At 38.0% G+C, this 20,652-nt stretch overlaps 1 protein-coding gene across 1 annotated transcript in view; it reads left to right on the plus strand.

Annotated features, from left to right (window-relative positions):
* Nucleotides 1-20,652, plus strand: part of cacna1ha (calcium channel, voltage-dependent, T type, alpha 1H subunit a) — a 211,967-nt gene that overhangs the window by 166,785 nt on the left and 24,530 nt on the right. The window contains exons 19-28 of the mRNA XM_041817429.1: nt 2,313-2,675; nt 8,174-8,277; nt 8,507-8,630; nt 9,778-9,846; nt 10,685-10,869; nt 10,964-11,090; nt 11,550-11,675; nt 11,856-11,945; nt 13,915-14,107; nt 20,090-20,241. Of these exons, the coding sequence (XP_041673363.1) occupies nt 2,313-2,675; nt 8,174-8,277; nt 8,507-8,630; nt 9,778-9,846; nt 10,685-10,869; nt 10,964-11,090; nt 11,550-11,675; nt 11,856-11,945; nt 13,915-14,107; nt 20,090-20,241 (1,533 nt within the window). The remainder of the gene's footprint in view (nt 1-2,312; nt 2,676-8,173; nt 8,278-8,506; nt 8,631-9,777; nt 9,847-10,684; nt 10,870-10,963; nt 11,091-11,549; nt 11,676-11,855; nt 11,946-13,914; nt 14,108-20,089; nt 20,242-20,652) is intronic.

Raw genomic sequence — 20,652 nt, forward strand, 5'->3', positions numbered from 1 at the left:
ATACTTAAAGTATCTAACCAATGTCTTGCAGTATGAGCAAGCTAACATCACTGTTAGCTAATAATTTGTAATTCCTTCGAATACTGGCAACATTTAAAGGTCACACATTTGACCCTTTTAATACAAGTTTATATTGGTCTCAGAGATCCCCAAAACATACCTGTGAAGTTTCTTGCTCCTTGTCAGGCACCTAACGTTTCTGCTTGTAACTTGTAGTTAAGTCTCAAACTGTAATACTGCCAACTTATTAGTCAGTTTTTTGCACTTAAAGCTAGACAATGTCACCTTAAGGCAGGGATTTATCAAATTTATAGTCACACTTTAATGTTCAACCAATATTGTGAGTTTCAAACAACACTGCTAACATTTAACCAATTTCTTGCACTTTAAGCTGGCTGACATGATTGATAACTGTGTCCCAAACTGCATTGCTGTCACAGTGTGCTTTTTTAGCTAGCTAACTAAATGTTATTGAGTAATTTATGAGTTTCAGACTGCATTACTCTAAGTTCCAGAAGATTCCTGCACTCTTAACTGGTGAACATGCTAACCAAAAATTAGTGAGTTACAAACTGTAGTACAGTCAGCGTTTAACCAATTATTTGCAATTTTAGCTAGCTAACATCAACATTAGCTGGCCATTTGTATGATTCAGACTAATACTGTCTGTCTGTTACCGTCTGTAATACTACTACTCAGTTCAACCAGATTCTTTCACTTTGAACTAACTAAAATACCTGCTAGCCAATATTTGTAAGTTACAAAATGGGATATAGTCCAAGATTAACCTATTTCTCGTATTCTGACGAACAGTTTATTTTTGTGTTGTTGTTTCAAATTACTGTTCATGTAAAATCTATTATGTGCACGTTAAGTAAGCCCATACCTCTTCAGCCAGTAATTTGTAACTTTCAGACAAAACCCCCATTTTACCACATTTTCTTGAACTTTAGCTTGCTAACGTGAGTTAGCTAATAATTCATGTGTCTCAAACTGCTATACTGCCAGCATTTTTACCCTTTTAGCTAGCTAACATCCAGTAGTGTTTAGCCAATACGTTGTGAGCTCTAAACCGTAAAATTGTCAGAATTGAACTAATTTCTTGCACTTTTAGATAGCTATTAACACAGTTAGCTGGTCATCTGTGAGTTTCAGCCAAATGCTGTCAAACTTAATCAATTTCTTCTCCTTGGCTAGCAAACATCACTGATTTCTGGTAATTTGTAAGTGTAAAACTGTAATGTTGTTAACTTTTTTTTTTTAGCTAGCTAACATGAAGATTTGTGAATCATTTGGGAATTACAGACTGTAATATTGTCAAGTAGAAACCGACTTATTGAACTTTTAGCTCGCTAATATCACAGTTAGCAGGTAATGTGTGGGTTACATACTAATGCTGTTAACCTTTACCCCTTTTTTGCACTTTAAGCTAGCTAAAATCACTGTTTGCTGGTTATTTGTGAGTTTCAAACTGTATTGCTGCCAGTGTTAAATCAGTTTTGTGTGAACAATAACATTACCTAGTCATTTCTGAGTTAGACTTTAATATTACTACAGATTTCAACCAGATTCTTGCATGTAAAAGTGGCTAAAACTGCAACACTGTCAGAGTTTAACTTATTTCCCTTAATTTTAGCTGGCTAACATCACCATTAACTAGTAATTTCTGAGTTTCAGGCTGTTATCGTGAAAGCCTTGGACCAATTTCTTTCACTCCCGGCTCGCTAATATCACTGTTAGCTGTCATTGTTAATTGGAGAAGCCATGACTCATGTGCTACACAAGGGAACAGTTGAGTTTATAACAGGCTTTGGAACTTCCAATCTGCCAGTAACCCTGAAATCACCAAAATCTAAAATACAGGATGCCTCAGCTCCTTTAATTCTTCTCAGAGGACTCTAGACTCTGTAAGGAGGAAATCTTATAATGTCCTTCTCCTAACATGTGGAAGTTTTATCCATTTGTCTTGAATTCTCTGACATTATAATTAACCTTAGTATGTAGGCGGCTTGCACAGAGGAGGACAGGTGAGGCAGTAACTTATTAAACAAGGTTTTCATGTGTTTGCATCTGGAAATAGGGAGACTGTAATTACTCTGTGTTAGCTCAGGGAAAAAGGGGAAATCCTTTGAACTTAACATATTCAGTAAAGTTGGTACAAAATTTCATTTAGACGCCGAAGAGCATGAGAACAGTTTGGAAAAGAAAGTACAAAATCAATCACAGGAATTCTTGCTCATACATTGTCACTGTTACTCTTGAGGAGACAGATACACTTTCGTTGTGACACACTGTTCTTGTTGTTTCTCCAGAGCCTCTCAAGTCCTGGCCGTCGCTCCCCTCTTCCTCCTCGCTCTTGGGGAAGCAGACGCTCAAGTTGGAACAGTCTGGGGAGGGCGCCGAGCCTCAAAAGGAGAGACACCAGCGGAGAGAGGGAGAGTCTGTTGTCAGGAGAGGGGGGAGAGGAGGATGACAGTGGGGAAGATAAGGGGGAGGCCGGCGGAGTGATCAACAGACTACAGCCGGAGCATTTGGAGCTGCTGCAGGCATCCACTCTCTGCCCCTCGATAATGACAGAATATGGCGACTGTAATGGGAGGACCCTGAACTATGACCCCAACATGAGCACGGAGTCAAAGGAAGACTCCTCGCCTGAGGATGACTTAGATGATGACGTAAGTTCACATGAGTCAGAGCTTTAAAAAGACATCCAGACAAACTGGAGTTGGCTCTATGATCAGCTTATAAAGGTGACTAGCATGATTTCATCCTGGCATGTGTCATCAGCTGTTTAATACTTCAACATAACATGTCACGCACGCCAGCCTGGGGAATAATGGCTTAGTATTACTGTTAATCTCATTCCACCCTCTTTGACACTGTCCTCTACAGAAGCCTTAAACAGGCATGCAGCTTCACATTTTATTCAGTTCAAAATGGCTTACAGTATTTGTCTGATATCTCTAGAGTTGCAAAAGCCTAGAACAAACTTAACCTCATGTGTGGGCATTGGCAGCATGGCATAACACGATCTGACCTGTCTCAGACCAGCCTATTGTTTTGTTTGCTGCATCACCAAAAATAATCCCATAATCACAAGGAAAAAAGATTTAGTCCTTTTTGCACAGATTGAGTATCATCTGGGGACCTCAGATAATGTATATTAATTACAGAGGACTTCTGTGTGTTTTTTTTTTTTTTTAATCTTTGACCATGTCTGAAAAATAGAAATTTCAGTGCAAATACATTACCATATTTTAGTACACATAAAGGTCCACCGGTAAGACTAACCCTATGTTAAATGACATCTCAGTAATTTGAGGTGATACTTTTGTTTATCATATAGTCCATGAAACAATTTCTGCACAGTTTTTACATTAAAAATGGAGGCTGTGCGGGATATTGTAAACAACGTTGTCATGCTTATAGGTTATTTTTAGTACCTTTATTTAAGTTCATTTCCTTTTATATTCAGAAACAACTTAAATTTACTTGATTAACTGCTTTTAACTCTACCAGCCAAACACATCTGCATACCTCTGCTCTCTTACAGCGCTTCTGATCTGCCTCCTACAGTTTTTAATTACATAATTCTATATCAGTATTAATTAGCCTTGCATTTCACAAGAAGAAGAAGGCAGAAGACGAAGGCAGGGACAGACAGCAGGACGAGGATGATGGAGGGGAAGAAAGCAGGGACTGAGAGCAAGATGAGGATGATGAAGGAGAAGAAAAAGTGAAAGAGAGCAAGATGAGGATTACGAATAAGAAGAAAGCAGAGAGAGAGCAAGATAAAGATTATGAAATAGAAGAAAGCAGTGACAGAGAGCAAGTTGAGGATTATGAATAAGAAGAAAGCAGAGACAGAGAGCAAGATGAGGATAACTGAGGAGGAGAAAGCAAGGATAAAGAGGAAGTGGAGAATTTTGGAGGAGAAGAAAGCAGGGATAGCCCCCAACAACAGGCTAATAAACACAAACTGATGTGAAGGAAATAATACCAGTAAATTAAATTCAACAAAAGCAAAAATAGGGCTCTTTAATAAGCGAAAGTATACTTTAAAAACCATAGAAATGCATAGATATTTGTAAAATGAAAATCTTCACTTGGCTGGCTGGCTAAGGGGGTACTAATGTAATTTTCTTTTTGGGGTCCAAAATCCATAGCTACACCACTGTAGGTGCATAACAGGAAAGCAAGGAGGGGAGGATGTTGAGTAGTTTTTTTCTTTTCTTAGCTGTTCGAGGTTATTTCTTGGGCTCATAATAACATAAGCTGTATGGTTAAACAAGCTATATGTTCCAGCTATATCAAGATAAAGAAATTAAAATCTCAGGAGAAAACTGTAAATTGCTCGTGACCTCGAGAGATCAATTAGTTAAGTGAAGATAAGTTAATGCATTGCTATGGAAAAATTAGCTTGGTTATCCTGAGATAAAGACAAAAGTAAGGCAAGGCTGAAAGAAAACAACCAAATTTTACCTGTTATTGCAATGGAAATGTATTATCTTCATTATATAAACAAATCAAGATCTAGCAGTAATAACTCACAACCAGGGAAAAATAGAGAAGTACAACAACATATGGATAGATGTCTGTTTAGGCTTCCATAGTTTACACATTTCTGTCATTCTTGGTGTCCTCTGGCTGTTGTCTCCCTCTTACTATGAAATATGAGAGAGAGTGTATTTTGTGTTTACACTGCAGAGCCCGGAGGGACTCTAGTAGTCAGGCTGTAATTGATTGGCTTGGGGAGCAATTGTTTCCTCTCTGGGTACAAACAGCGTGTATGTACAGTCACTGAGGTAGTTCATGTGTGTGTGAAACTAAAGGATGTAGTCCTCGGTGGTTTTGAACGACCTCTGTTGTGACATTGTTGATAGTCTTATCTGCTCCAAATTGAGTTGTAGAGCCATGAAATCCACTAAAACAAAAGCCCCCCCCCCCCGGCACACTGAACACAGGAGGGTTAAATCGGATCATTCTATGAGTGTATGCATGTATTGATGTGTGTGCGTTTGATATGCCAGCTGAGACATTTGCTCCTGTGTGTGTCTGTGTCAGGGATTATGGATCTCAGCCTCAAGGATATCTAAGCAGCAGGTTCTTATCATCCGGTTCGCACAAACACTCACACTGCAACACACACAGAACTGCACACCTGGATGCACGTTCGCATGCACAATTTGCCAAATAAGCAGCATCTGAGTATGTCTTGACTTTGGGCTGTTTTTAATTAGAATCCTGAAGAACAGAAGCTGCGTACCTAAGCTTTCTTATGTTTGTTTTATTAGAAACTTTAATGAGTTCCACAAGAGTTTCTATTGAGCTGGTGTTTGCACTAAGTTGCCTTCTGTGGTCCAATTAACCTCATCATTATGCAAGAAAACACTTGTATACTGTGCCCTCATAGATTTCAACGTGTAAGGGCTAATAGAAGCAACACTATGAAAATTCAGGTTAGATTTTGTGTTCTTTTTCAGGGTTTAAGGGTTAATCAGGTAATTATATTCAACAAAACCCAACTATTAATACTTACAATGAGACATATTGAATAATGAGTGTCAATTATTTTCCAAATAAGCTGTTTTAAAGTCTTTATCCTAGCCCAGCAGTAATATTGTAAGGTAGTAAATGCACTTTAACTGTGCCTGTGGTCTTAAATTGAGTTGTAGTCAGGTGTGCAATGCTATCTTTAGGAAGCAGAGCCCATTTGTGCCAGTGTCCAACAACACCTGGTCGAAAGACAAAGGCACAGATTTTCTCTTCTGTATACAGTGCTGTGAAAGAGTAAATACCCCATTCCTGGTTCCTTTTTTCACATCTGCACCACACAAATTTTATTCTTAAGCAAAGATAATCAAGTAAATACAAAAGGTAGTTTTTAAAAGATGATGTACTTTATCAAGGGAAAAAAACAGCTAAACGTACTTGGTCCTATGTGAAGAAGTAATTGCTTCCTAAGCCAAAAAAAAATAAAAAAACAAGTACGCTTGAGGATATGAATTGATAGCTGAACATTATCCTTCGGGATTTTTAGGTAGAGAGCAGAATTTATGGTTCCATTATTTATGGCAAGTTGTCCAGGTCCTGAAACAGCAAAGCAGCCCCAGAGTGCCACTACCACTCCAATGTTTGACTGTTACTGTCATGTTTATTTTATGAAATGCTGTATTAGTTTTATGCAAGATATAACAGGGCATCATCTTCCAAAAAGTTCCACTTTTGTCTTGTCAGTCCACAGGATATTTCTCCAAAAGCCTTTGGGATCATAGGGATGTTTTTTTGTCAAACGTGAGATGAGCTTTTGTGTGTCGGTGTGCTCTTGGAGTGGTTTTGGTAGGCCAGTCACTTCTTGGGGTGATCAGGACTTTTTTTTAATTAGTTTTTTTTTTCTTTTTTTTTTTTTTTAGGGTATAGTCTTTATTATAATAATAATAATGATTAACATTGGTCTATTTTAATAGGGTATAGTGTTTATTTTAATACTAATTATTTTTTTTATTACTATTAACCAATAAGTGCATACAAACAAATGTGTGCAAACAAACAGATAAATGGATGGAAAGTTGTGATGTTGATTTACAAAATGATTTACATATAATAGACATTAAAAAGAGAAAACAAATTCAGAAATTAATAAATCTAAGGGGAGGAAAAAAAGGAGAGAAAACAAACAATTGAAAAAAACAAAAATAAAACATATATAATAAGATAAAATAAGATAGAGAGATAGGAGCAGAAAGACAAAGGGAAAAAGACAAGACCAAACAGTGAAGCAACCAAATGATCTTGAATGAAACTGAGTGGAATATTTGGCAGGTATTTCATGATGTGTTTGCTATGGTATTTTTCTGTTGAGGTTCATGTAGATTTCCATATAAAAATGAAAAGTTCAGAACCGTACCAAGTTTCTCCTTTTGTGGATAATGGCTCTCACTGTGGTTCACTGGAGTCCTGAAGCCTTGGAAATGGCTTTGTAACCCTTTCCAGACTGATGGATGTCAAAAACGTTGTTTCTCTTGAATTTCTTTAGATGTTGACACAACGTGTTGCATTTTTAGATCTTTTTAGCCTGTCAGTCAGGTTTTATTTCATTTCTACAGCACTTTAGGATTTGTTTTCTCATTTGAAAACTTATCTTTCTAAGTGGGGTTCATAGCATATTACTTTACTTTTTCCAATCATTGCTCCCGACAAATTCCAGCTCCAAACAAGTATGTTTGATGATAAACATTACATAAAGATGTTGGTTAGCTCAAAGATGATGACCAGGGATGTTCCTAGTGACTACTTTTAACCGTCAATCAACGGCAGATTTAAATTCACATGAGTCAACTAGCCGAAAGGTAACAATGTCAAAACAAGGCTTAATGTCTGTGGGTAAACAATGTCAAATCATTTTGCTAAGTGTGACTAACATTAGCACTTCAAGCCTTCTGTCCTCCTTGCAGCTTATCCAATTATGGCTAAGTAGGTAGAGTTGGTCATCTTTCAACTGGAAGGTCAAGAGTTTGATCCTCAGCAGGTACGGTCCCAGCTGGTGATGTGTTTTTGAGCAAAACACTCAACCCAAGTGTGCTTCCACTGCTTGAATATGTATGGGTGCATATTTGATAGTACTGATGGAATCATATCTTGGCATTAGCAGTGGATTCAGACCTGGAAATTTTATGTGGAGTGGGAGTCAGATGGGAAAATGGGAGTCAGATCAGTTTCTCCTCCAGAATGGTTGTTGACAAAATGGACATCAGAAGCCCCTCTCCTTCGTACTTTGGTTGTAAGGGAGAAGGATACTGATGAGTATGGTGTTGATCCAAAAGTTAAGACATGAGTTGAATCATTAGTCTGGTTCTGCTCGAGGATTCTGCCCGTTAAAGGGAAGGTTTTCCTCGCCACTGTATGCTGCTTAGTGCGAGTGCAGATTAATGTTGAGTCTTTTTAATAATGTATCGAAGAGTACAGTCTAGACCTGCCCTTTTGTGAAGTGTCCAGTGATAAGCTATGAATTGGTGCTGTACAAATAGGAATAAGATAAAGCTATTTTCAACTGAAAAAAACAGAGAATTTCACTGGTTCTTTGTTGAAAATTAGTGCTGCTGACACAAAAACCGGCAGCAAGGGACATGGGTTGATAGTAATAATCTTGACTCTTGCTCTCTTCCTTCTGCAGAGTTCTTTGTGTTACTGGATCAAAAAGGAGCTCCGTAACATGAAGCCTCGCTGGTGCAAAGAGCATGAAGATTGGACATTGTACCTGTTCTCTCCAGAGAGCCGGTGAGAATCACACAACCATAAACACATAGTCTGTATGGATCTAGACTGCCCTACACTATGTACCTCTTTCTTCTTCTTTAGTTAATTTTCTCATTTTTCCTCTCTTTCACCGCTCACTCGCTCAGTGCTAATTGTTTGGTCAATAGCTGTAACGCACCACAGGCACTTTATAGATAACCGTGTGTTTATGTCTGTGTGTGGGCACGCTCCTGTGTCTGTGTGTGTTTAGATTGCGGGTGTGGTGCCAAAGTGTGATCTCTCACAGATTGTTCGACCATGTGGTTCTGGTTTTCATCTTCCTCAACTGCATCACCATCGCTCTGGAGAGACCCGATATACTGTCCAACAGCCCGGTGAGACACATGGACGCACAAACGCTACATCACACTCTCACTGACCGCACAGTTTGACTACGTGCTTTCAGTATGTTCTTCTAACCTGATGCAGTCTTATTGCTGAATTTAGCTTTTTATACACTTTGCATACACTTAACTCTTACTGCTTTGTTTATGATTGTGTAAAAAAATGAGCTTAAGCCTAAAAATCAAGAGTCTTATTTCTGCCTCTTAAGCTCAAAAAGTCTAACAAAAATATCTTTAAATTTTTTTCTGCTTTGACAAAAAAAGAAATAGGTGTGAACAGCCCTTTTCACGTCCAGCCTCAAATTCCCTATTGGATTGTGGTCTGGGCTTTGACTTGGCCACTCCACAACATTCACCTTGTTATCTTTAAACCATTTCTGTGTAGCTTTCACTGTATGCTTTGAGTCATATTCTTACTGGAAAATAAATCTTCTCCCAAGCTGTAGTAATCCTGCAAACTGAATAAGATAGTCCCGCAAGATTTTCCTATATTTGGTCACATACACTTTACCCTCTATCATTACAAGTTTCCAGGGAAGGCTGTTGAGAAGCATCCCCACAGCATGATGCTGCCACCCACCTGCTTCACAGATTTACTACAACAGAAAAACTGTAAACATTGACATACAACTATGAGATTAGCAACATCAAGGCTAAAAGCTGTTTAAAATGCATTAACATCATAAAGTGACTTACCTTTGCTATCTGTCACTAAATTGCGACTGGACAGGGGAAATTTAGTTTCATATAGCTGCTCCTGCAGCCTGGAATCTGCTGCAGGAAAATCTGTGTTTAGGAGAGCTGGTGTCTTTAAATCTTGTTAGAAGTAGATCGAAGGCATTGGAGGAAGATGCATCAGGCTATAGAAGTTTTGACTGATGACTTTCTGCTTTCTCTCCAGGATTTGGTTAGGCTGTGTTTTATGGCTGTCTTTCTTAAATGTGCTGCTGCCTATTTTGGCCAGGACACTCTTGTAAATAAGATTCTTGTTGTCAATGAGGTTTTTCCTGGTTAAAATTGATCCAAATAATGACAATATTATAAATTACAGGCTAGCTGTTTGAGGCAGCTCATTAGAAAGTTGTGTGTAACCCTGAACCTTGTTTTTCATGTGTCTGTTTCTCTCATTCTATTTTAGGAGCGAGTATTTCTGACTGTGTCCAACTACGTTTTCACTGTGATTTTCCTGGCAGAGATGGCCATCAAGGTAAAGTCATGTTACTCCAGTGACAGCTCCAGTTCTTCCAGCAGTCTTAACACATGCATTTTGTGTTAATTGGTTCATTTTTGGTTGATTTCTTGAGGGCCTGTCTCTATTACCAGCTTTTTTCTCTCAGTTTTCAGAGTGTTTGACATCTGTGAAAGTTTAGAAAGTTGACTTCTGTTTCCCTCAGTATCAATCATTTTAGTTAGCATTTAAGAGTGGTTCCCAACCTTTTTTCCTTCTTTATTGATAAAACCCTGAGCTTATAGGTCAGCACATGTGGTTCTTAATGTAAGCTTTGTACATTTTGAATATCATGAAAAAGTAGTTTTTTCCCCTGTTATTTGCTACAGAGAAGTCACATTTCCATTTATTTAGATTTATCTTATAGAAAGTGCAACATTTTAAGAATTTTTTTTGTTTTAATCATGATGATTTGAGCTTACAGCTCACAAAAATCAGAAATGCACTACCTAAAATATTAGAATATTTGACAGTATTGAAAAAGAGCCACCAGCTGGTGCAGCAGTTTAACTATTCTCAAACAATGGCGTCCTTTGGTTTCGTATAGAAAATGGCCACTGTCAATGCAAAGCACGGTGTCAAGGTGTATATTGTCATGCAGAACAACAATGCTAATGTTCCTTTGATACCAAGGTATCAAAAGGGTAAAATATGTCCCCTTTAAGATCTCAAGAAAACACCTGGAAATCTGGTTATCACAGGAAAATGAAATAAATAAGAAGTATGGGTGCTTCCTTAAATAACGTTCTAGTTATAGCTCTAAATTGTTGTGGGACGTGTTAAAAAATAACTCATTGTTCTGTTTTTGCCTCACCAGGTTGTAGCTCTTGGTTTTTGCTTTGGGAAGCAGACTTACCTCCAGTCCAGCTGGAACGTACTCGACGGTTTGTTGGTCTTCGTGTCTCTGATTGACATTCTGGTTTCTCTGGCGTATTCCGGTGGAAACAGAATCCTGGGGATCCTCCGAGTCCTCCGCCTGCTGCGAACACTACGCCCACTAAGGTACACTATGTACTGTTTACATAGATGCCTATACTCCATGTCTGTATTTCAGCTCCACATTTACGGTCACATCATTATTATTTGTGCTTTCCAGGGTGATCAGTCGAGCCCCTGGACTGAAGTTGGTTGTGGAGACTCTCATCACCTCTCTGAGACCCATCGGGAACATCGTCCTGATCTGCTGCGCCTTCTTTATTGTCTTTGGCATCTTAGGGGTTCAGGTAGTTGGCATTCAAGCACAGTGTCACACAAAATTCAACAACACAGACACGCACAGTGTTGAGATTAAAAGCACACTGTACCAAGGATTCAGCTTTGCCGTTTGCTTCCTCAAAGCTTGAGGACAAATTATTCTGCCCTTTGCAACAGAGAAATATCACTGCGGATTTGATTGAGACTCCAGGGTGATCGGAAGTGTCTTGAATTTCCAACTGACAATAAGCTTTTGTGCCTGAATGACAGTTAGGTTAAGTGTGAAAGGGACAACATGAACCCCAGGCCATCTTTTAGCCGAGCCCTGATGAGAAACTCTCAGATAAGAATGTGCTCTATGAAATGTCTTTTATTTCTGGTATTAATAGCTGGACTTTAAAATGCTGAGCGCTTCAGTGCAATTCAGATAATGTGTAAATGACTGAAAAAAGCCCTGCAGACTCTTTCATCTGTTTCTCTCTCTTTAGCTGTTCAAAGGGAAGTTTTACCACTGTGAAGGTCTGGACACAAAGAACATTACCAACAAGTCAGATTGTCTGCAGGCCAACTACCGCTGGATACGGAGGAAATACAACTTTGACAACCTGATCCAGGTGTGGATAAAAGGGGGGAAGATGGGAGGAAAACTGGCTTAAATCTCCAATTAAACAACCATCTTTATGAGATTTGAATTGATTTAAGAGTATACAGTGTGTCTCGAAGCAGTCTTAGGTTCATAACAGTGTGCTAGGACAATATTATTAACTGTTTTGATATGTTTGTGTCCTTTCCAGGCTCTGATGTCTTTGTTCGTGCTGTCCTGCAAGGACGGCTGGGTCAATATCATGTATGACGGTCTGGATGCTGTAGGAGTCGACCAACAGGTAATGATGTCAGGAAAGTGTCGGGTCAATAGGTAGATCAGTGATACTCAGCGCGTGGTTTTTTTGTGATGATTTGTGACACTTGTATGTCTTAACTTGACATTTTATTCCCCAGAAAATCTTAAAAATGAAAACTTTGACCTCAGAAATGGTCCATTGCAAATCACATTAATCAGTTTGTTTCCACACTTGTGCAGAAGGTTTTACTGGTCAGACTTAATTGTCAACCTTTTTTTTTCTCTGTATATTTCCATATCCCTTATTTGCAATTTTTTTGCCCTTTTTGTACATTTTTGCCACTTATTTTCCATTTCTGCTGCTTTTAGCCGATTTTTACCACTTCTTATAGCCACTTTTCGCTGTTTTTTGCCACTTTTATCCTGTTTTTGTTATGAACTCCTCTCGAAGTTTATAAAATTAAGCTTCAAAATCATGAAAAATGAGTCAGTAAAATCTGGATGGTGTGGGCGTGTGTGTTGGTCAAGCCAGAGCCAAGCCCACTCAGGAGAAATATGATCCTCTAAGATTTAAAAAAAAAAAAAAATGCTATAATCTGAATGTTGACCTTGTGATCAGAATGCAGCCGCCTGGTATTGTGCCATAGAAGAGAAAAAGTCTGTTTTCTGGCTAAAATCCCTGTTATACTTTAAATGACCCGTGGGCCACTGTAGCTGATAGATTTGGCACATTTACCTCACAGTGAACAAAAAACAGCATTTAACTGACTTAACTCTCAATAAAGGCAGTGGCATCAGCTAACAACAGACTGTGAGATGAACTGCTCTCTTTTAGTGTTGTTTGTATTGTAATGTAGTGTTAGACGGGCGGGGTCATCCCCTACTGTGGGCCCGTGACATCATGAGCCCACATATTTGGCCCACCCAAATTAAACCCAGCCAGGGAAGAGTGAAAAACTCTCTAACAGTCTAAATCCAGAATTCAGCCACATGAAGATCTCATTGTTTTCACATGTTTACAGGAACATTATTCCAACATATCTAGTGTGTTGAACAAAAACTTTGGATTTCCTTTTACGGGGTCTTTAAATGAAAGCTGGCTGTCAGCTAATGAGGGCTTGATTTTGGTTCAGCTTTATCCACAACATCCAGAACTCTAGAGCAGAAGATACCATTGGTTTTCAGTTGAGTTTGTAAATCTACAAGTTATAGTACAGTAGGCTAGCTCTCAGCCTGTAGCTGTAAGTCACTCTGTCCTCCTCTGCCTGCCATTTGTCCGTAACTGTGGAGTGTTTTCAGCCAAACCAGAGCTTCATAAGGTTTGTGGCTTACCCCCGTTTCCAGTAAATGCAAGCAGGGGAACGGAGAAAAGCGGTTAAAAAGTGGCACCAAGTCACTCTGATCTGTGTCGTCATGAATTCCAGCATTTTCTGAGCACTGAAGAGGGTGCTTGCAGTATTGGGTGTGTTTTCAATTGCGCTAGGTCTCATCCAGCCTGTGACAGTGGCGGCTGCACACCAGTATACAGTAAGTCACCCAGTATCTGTTCCGTTAACTGCCACTAGCAGTAAAACTTCACTATGAAGATTTGTAATATATGTACACAAAGTCAAATGTCAGAGATGTAGTGATAAAAGATTCTGAGCACGGCTCAAAGGTGAGTTTATAACCTGACATCAAAGCTTTAATTGATGCAGCCGTCCTCAGATATGCATCTGCAGGTGGTGTAATGTGCTGAAATAGTCTGTTATATTTCAAAGCAAAGGATTCAGACTTTTATTGTTGTTATCATTCAAAGGAATCATTTATCCAAGGGTACACAAGGACAGTCTGACAACGCTGTGAAGCTTTGAACTGGCAGTGTGGCATTTGTCTCGCTTCAGTACATGAGCAAAGTCAAAAATACAACTATGGAAGCATTTTTCTTTCTCTGTGTATTACCTGAGGCTCTAGTGAAGCAAAAACTCCTGAAAAGCTCCTCAACCTGCTCTCCTCTGCTCTTTTCCCCTCAGCCCGTGAGGAACCACAACCCCTGGATGCTGCTCTACTTCATCTCCTTCCTGCTCATCGTCAGCTTCTTCGTCCTCAACATGTTCGTCGGCGTCGTGGTGGAGAACTTCCACAAGTGCCGGCAGGACCAGGAAGAGGAAGAGGCCCGCTTACGGGAGGAGAAGAGGCAGAAAATGATAGAGAAAAAGCGCAGGAGTAAGGAGAATGGAGGGGCTGGTCGGTAGTCTATTTTTCTGAGCACTGCCTGCTTTCAGAGCCTGAGAAAGAGAGAAAGAGAATGAAAAAGAGAGGATATAGGGAAATATAACCCGACTGCTAAAATGTTAAAGAAGAGGGAGAGTTTAAAAGACTGGCTAGCTCACACAAACAGTGATTTATCACTGAATGAAGGCGTGGGCTATGCCAGTCTATGCATGTACCTGCATGATTGCATTCCCCCCCTTAACCCTAACTAACATTGCATGAAAAACTGTGGAAATTGGGCCAACCTAACCAACATACGTATGAAACTACCTTCAAACTTTAAGCTCACTCTTTCAATATTTAGGGAAAAGAGCAAAATCATAAATTTCGATGCTTCCATTTATTTCCCTGTGGATAACAATAGTTTAATATATATCTTCAAACATTTAAATTATTTAAGAAAAAAAAACTTTTGTAAGAATTTGATTATTATTGAAAAGAACCTTTGCAGCCCCTTCCTGCATGTGACGCTGATTGAAGTTGATGCAATCCTCCCAGAAAATTCTGATTGGTGAAATGCCAGTGCCCCCTCTTTCCCTTCCTGTGTGCATGTGTAGCCATGAGCCAGAGGCATCTCTCGACACTTGGACAGGGGAGGACTTTTCCTGTTAAACATGCTTTGACTGGCAGACTCAGAAACATAGCAGGCGTTTTGGCTGCTATACTTTGTAATACCTTGAATTATAAAACTAGTGTTAAGTGGAAGTGTTTGGTAAGTTACATACAGCTTGCAAACCATGCTGGGTGAAACATCGCACTGCAAAATCTCAAATCTTAGCCAAGTGTATTCAAGTCATTTCTGGTCAAAATATCATATTACAGTTACTGTAAGATATAAGATATAACATCTTATTTCAAGATTTTTAAGAGCTGAAAATAAGAACTGAATGTCCTAGAATATGAAATAATAAATGCAACAAGCACAATTTGCTTGCTTTAACTGAAATGTGCAAAGCCCCTGAAAGCCCAGGAAAATAAGGGAAACTTAAATCTGTTTCGATGGTATAAAAGTCCAGGAGCAAAACTGTACAAGCCTTTGGGAATGAGGTTGTAAACAATGAGAATGAATTTGATTTCTTACAGTTTATAAATCTTTTCCCACAGTTTACGTATCTATTCCTAAAATTATAATTCTGTCAGAATCAGTTTCATCATTTTAAAAATGCATTCTTAAATTTTTTAAATGTGTTCTGACAGATTACATGCCATTTCTTAAATTCATAAATCTGTTCCCACAATTTACATATCCATTCAATATGTTGACAAATTTATTCCTACGGTTAGCATATTCATTCCTAAAGTTTGTAATTTTGTAAGAATCTGGACCCACACTTTACATATCCTCTATCAAGTTTTTAGAATCTCTTCCAACAGTTCACATATCTATACCTGAATTGGTGCACAAAATTTTAACATGCATTCCAAAAGTTTTAAATCTGTTCCCACAGTTTACATATCTATCATGAGTTCACTGTTTCCCCAGTTAACATATCCATTCCTGAAGTTTATAAAGTTTATAATTCTGTACGAATTTGTTCCATATCGATTCTAAGAGTTTACATAATTTCTTAATTATTAAGTCGATCAGAATCTGTCCCCACAGTTTAAATATTCATTCCTAAAAATGTCTAATCTGTTTTTTATTTATCCATTCCTGAAATTTTAGAAATCTGTTCCCACAGTTTTCATATGTATTCCTAAAGTTTACAATTCTATCATCGTGATTGACGTATCAACTTCTAAAGTTTAATAATCTGTTCCTACAGTATACATATCTGTTCCCAAACTGTAAAATTCTTTGAGAATCTGTTCCCAAGGTTTCCATATTTATTCCTAAAGTTTACAAATCTTGACTCACAGTTTAAATATCCATTCCTAAAATTTTCTAATCTATTTTAATGGTTTATTTATCCATTTCTGAAATTCACAAATCTGTTCCCACAGTTTCCATATCCATTCTTAAAGTTTACGTATCTATTCCCAGTTTACATGTCCGTTGCTAAAGTTTAGAGTTCTGTCAGAATCTGTTCACACAGTTAACAAATCTGTTCCAACAATTAACAGATCTTCTCCCATTGCTAAAAATATATTTCCAGTGGTTTTCAAACCATTCCTACACTTAACAAGCAAGTTCCCTAGTTTACAAGTCTGTTCCTATAGCTTACCCATAATTTTCAATTTTGATTTACTCATAATGAGCTATTCATGCCTTTTTTGCTTTTATATCTTGAAATAAGATGTTTATCTGAACTTGTCAGTGACTGTGTCTTTCATTAATTGTAATGAAGTGTTTTTGACTGGAATTTCAAAAAAATACATTTGTTAAAATGTGAGTATTTTGCAGCGCAGAAACACACCACCCATTGCAAAAACAAGTCCAAACACTCGGTGTCTCATAATCTCTAACAGCTTATAAGGACTTGTTCTTTGTTGTGTGTTTTATTGTTATACTGAGCTAGAGAAAGAAGAAAGTAAGTTCTTAGAAGAATATGGTTTGTTATAGTCTTAGTCAGAAAAACACAAGAAGACAGTGTTTGGTGGGAGCAGAGTGCCATTCTTTTTAGTGTAAGAAACAAGTCTTACTGGTCTAAAACTGCCAAAAAAACTTGACAAATTTTCTCAAATCAGCTGCCAAAAATAATGTTTGGATATTATGATTGTTGGTCAAAGAATGAAAATGAAAAGAAACAGGAACAAAAAAGGTTTTGGACCACTGAGACTGATCTGAGGAGTTAAAAAAAAATGTATTTATGTCATCTGTGAGAGGAGTGGCTCTAGAGTGCGTTCAACATCACTGTACTTAGAGAGATTATAATTTGTGAAAATATGAATACATGAACTGAGGAATAAATCTATACATATACATACATATATGTCTATATACATATATACCTGTGGAAAAAAAGCTTTTGTGTAAAAATGTGTGATGTTGAACGTACTGTGAGCAGCTCTCTTCTAACCATAGACATTACACCACAGGCATGAAGGCATGCATTAGATAGATAGGGCATGGTGTACTTTGAAGGGGTGACGTAAACACCCAAACACAACTACAATCAATAATCATCATTACCTATGGACATGTGAGTACACAGTAAATGAAAATACACAGGGGCTTATAGCTATGTTTAGGTTAACAGCTGCACTTTAAGTCTGTTTAATATTCATAGGCTATAAAACTCCTCATAGCAGCAGCATACTTAACAAAAGTGAAGGCTGTAATCTGGGGTTCAGAGTAGATAACTCCTCCTGTTCTGGTCAGCATAAACGGCAGAGACCTCTCCACCATGACAAGACTAAAAATGAGTGTAACCTTGTAAAATGCTTCTATTAAAGAGCTCTCCTGTTAGATAAGTACGGAGGCATTTCAAGGATCTGTTCAAACAGTTGGAAGGAAAAACTCCATTAAACAAACAAAATTGCCTGGCACAAACTTCAAGACTTAGTAAGCTGGGCATTTTTATCTTGTTGTCGTACCGAACCAGTAATAAAAAACTTAGAGGATTTAGGTGAGCTATGGCAGAGAGCGAGAAATATGCTGTCCTTGTGGTTGTGCTTAGTAAATAACTCACCAGGCACAAAACCTAGAAGAAGAAATGTAATTTGAGATGAAATATGGTTCTACTGTTGGATTTTTTTATATATATTCTTAGTTGTTCAAAAAAGTGGAGGATTTGATGAAGTAATATCTTTTCAGTTTATATTTTAATAAATCTTTTAAGAAATAAGATACAAAAGAACATTTTAGTTGGTGAAACAGTACATTTGTATCATGTATTTGTTTATATGTTGCACTTGTTTCATTACTTATCTGTTACAGATAGATAAAGATGTTATTTTAGGAGACAAATAAACAGATATATTATTACATCCAATAGACTATATCTCAAGATGGACAAGGCACCTCAACCTCCTCCTTTTCTTCTAATATGAAGCCAAAATACCCCATGACAGGTGCTGATGTATTACACATTTGAAACCAGTATTGACAGCGCAAATCAGCTGTAAGAGCCAAGTAACTTAAAGCAATATAAAAAAATCCCCTGGGTCAATATTCTCAAAAACAGATCCGTGTGTTGGTTTTAAGCTAACAATCATTGTAAGGGAAAGTTCATGAACTCTTTCAAACCGTTCTTCTCATAGCTGAGCCATTACTCTGCTAACCCAGTCACACAGCGCTACAGGACAAACCCAGAGAATGGGCCCTCCCCAGTTGTGATTTATTAATAGTATCAATGCATGTGTGTTGGATCAGTAGCATTGGTGTTAGCATGCTTCCTGGCTAATGGTAACTTTATTTTGGAACTGAAAGGGCGCCAAACTATTATCAGGTTCTGATGTTGCATCTTCTTATTTATGCCACTTTTTGACTCCTTTTGACCACTTTCTTCACCCATTCTTGCTACTATTATAAGCCACTTTTCATTAATTTTGCACAATTTTTGCCTCTTTTTACCCATTTTTGACACTTTATCCCATTTTTTTTGCCTCAGTCTATCCCCTTTTCATCACTTTTCCTCCAATTTTTGCCACTTTGAACACATTCTTGCCCCTCATAGCCATTTGCTTTACTTTTAAAAATCCAATTTCATAAACTTCTCCCCCTATTTTTTGTCTTAACCCATTTTTGCTTCTTTTATTCTATTTTTGCGACTTCTTAATCCCATTTTAACACCTTCACCCATTTCTTCCACTTGTAACCCATCTTTGCTTTTTTTCAATTTCCTATTTCACCACCTTTTCTTTCCATTTCTGCCCCTTTTAATACAATTTTGGCACTTTAATACCCCTTCCACAACTTTTTTGGCCTATTTTGCCACCTTTAACCCATTTTCACCATTATTAAAACCTTCTGGCCCATTTTTTATGCATTTCACAGTTTGTTACACCAATTTCTGCTACGTGTAGCTTGTTTTTTTTACAATTTTGTTGCCATTTTGCCAACTTTTAACCCATTCTTGTCACTTTCTGCATATTTTCTGCTTCTGTTAACCCATTTTTGCCACTTTCAACCTGTTTCTGCTTCTTTTGAAATCCCATTTCATCACCTTTTGTAACCATTTTTGCCCCTTTTAAGTCATTTTTTGCCACTTTTGTATCCCTTCCACAACTTTATCAACCTATTTTGCCACTTTTAACCAATTTTTGCCACTATTTAAGCCTCCCCATCACTTTTTATGCCAAATTTTGCCCTTTTTTCCTGTATTGTCTGTATTTCCACCCATTTTTGCTACCATTCCCACCTTTTCTGTCCATTTTAACACAATTTAATTCTGTTTTAAGGAAAGTGGTTTACATTTTTAAGAGGGCCATACACTATCGCATGAATAGAAAAAACATAACTGTTGCTTACTTAAGTCTGGCTATTATTCAGTTAAAAACGAAACAACGGTGATCACAGCCTAACTTTATAATAGACCATGATTTTGCAGATGACCATGCGTTGATGGATTAATTGATTTAATATTTAGTATATCAGATAAAGGATTGAACATTAAATTTTTGCCCTTCTTAGCTTTTAAGCATAAGATAGTGCACCTGTGACTCTCATGTCCTTTCTTAGTTCAACAAACCAACCACACATGCAGTGGTGTGCACAGATTTTTTGCAGGGTTAAAAAGGGCAATGCCACAGAAATGTTTTACAGTTAGAGCTTCTTATCAGTACAGCTGTTCTTGACATACAGCTGCTAAAGGCCCTCAGTAATGGCATAATAATGGTGCCTTTTTAAGAAATAAGCAAATCTAAACTAAACTTTTGCAGCCAGAGAATAAAGCCTGTTGGCTCCCTTTCTTATCCCTTGCAACTTTCTGTGCACATCCCTGTATACATGCCCCATGTATTTAAATCTCACTGCAGTTACTCACTCTAGCTTTCTGTGTCCGTCTGTTTTTCTCTCCCTGTTCTGTCTTTTGTTTTTTCTGTGTGCTGCAGAGGCCAAGCAGAGGCCTTACTACGCTGACTACTCCCCACTCCGTCTGACCATCCACACACTGTGCACCAGCCACTACCTGGACCTCTTCATCACCTTTATCATCTGCATCAACGTCTTCACCATGAGTATTGAGCACTACAATCAGCCCAAGGTAACATCCACGCATGTACAAACGCAAACATTACAAAATTAAGTTGTACATGGTTTACTGGCTACTACCAAGATACACAGAAGATGTGAAAAAACACATTTAACATCCATCCATCCATGTTCTATGCTGCTTGTTCCGTTTTTGGGGCCGTGGGGGCTGAAGCCTATCCCAGCTTTTGTTTTGTGAGAGGCGGGGTACACCATGGACTGGTCAGTCTCAGGGCACATTTAACATTTGTTTGTTATAAAAAAATTATAATAAAATAAAATAAAACATTTGGTGTTGATTTTGGGATAGCAACATGGTGGTTTGGCAAGCCAATCCTGTTTTTTTGAAAATAAAAAAAAATAAGGACGTTTCAGTTATTAGTCATAAGCCTAAACCAATACTAGGTAAAGAGAGTTAGCTTGT

This window comes from Cheilinus undulatus, linkage group 21 (assembly GCF_018320785.1).
Source record: "Cheilinus undulatus linkage group 21, ASM1832078v1, whole genome shotgun sequence".
NCBI lineage: Eukaryota > Metazoa > Chordata > Actinopteri > Labriformes > Labridae > Cheilinus > Cheilinus undulatus.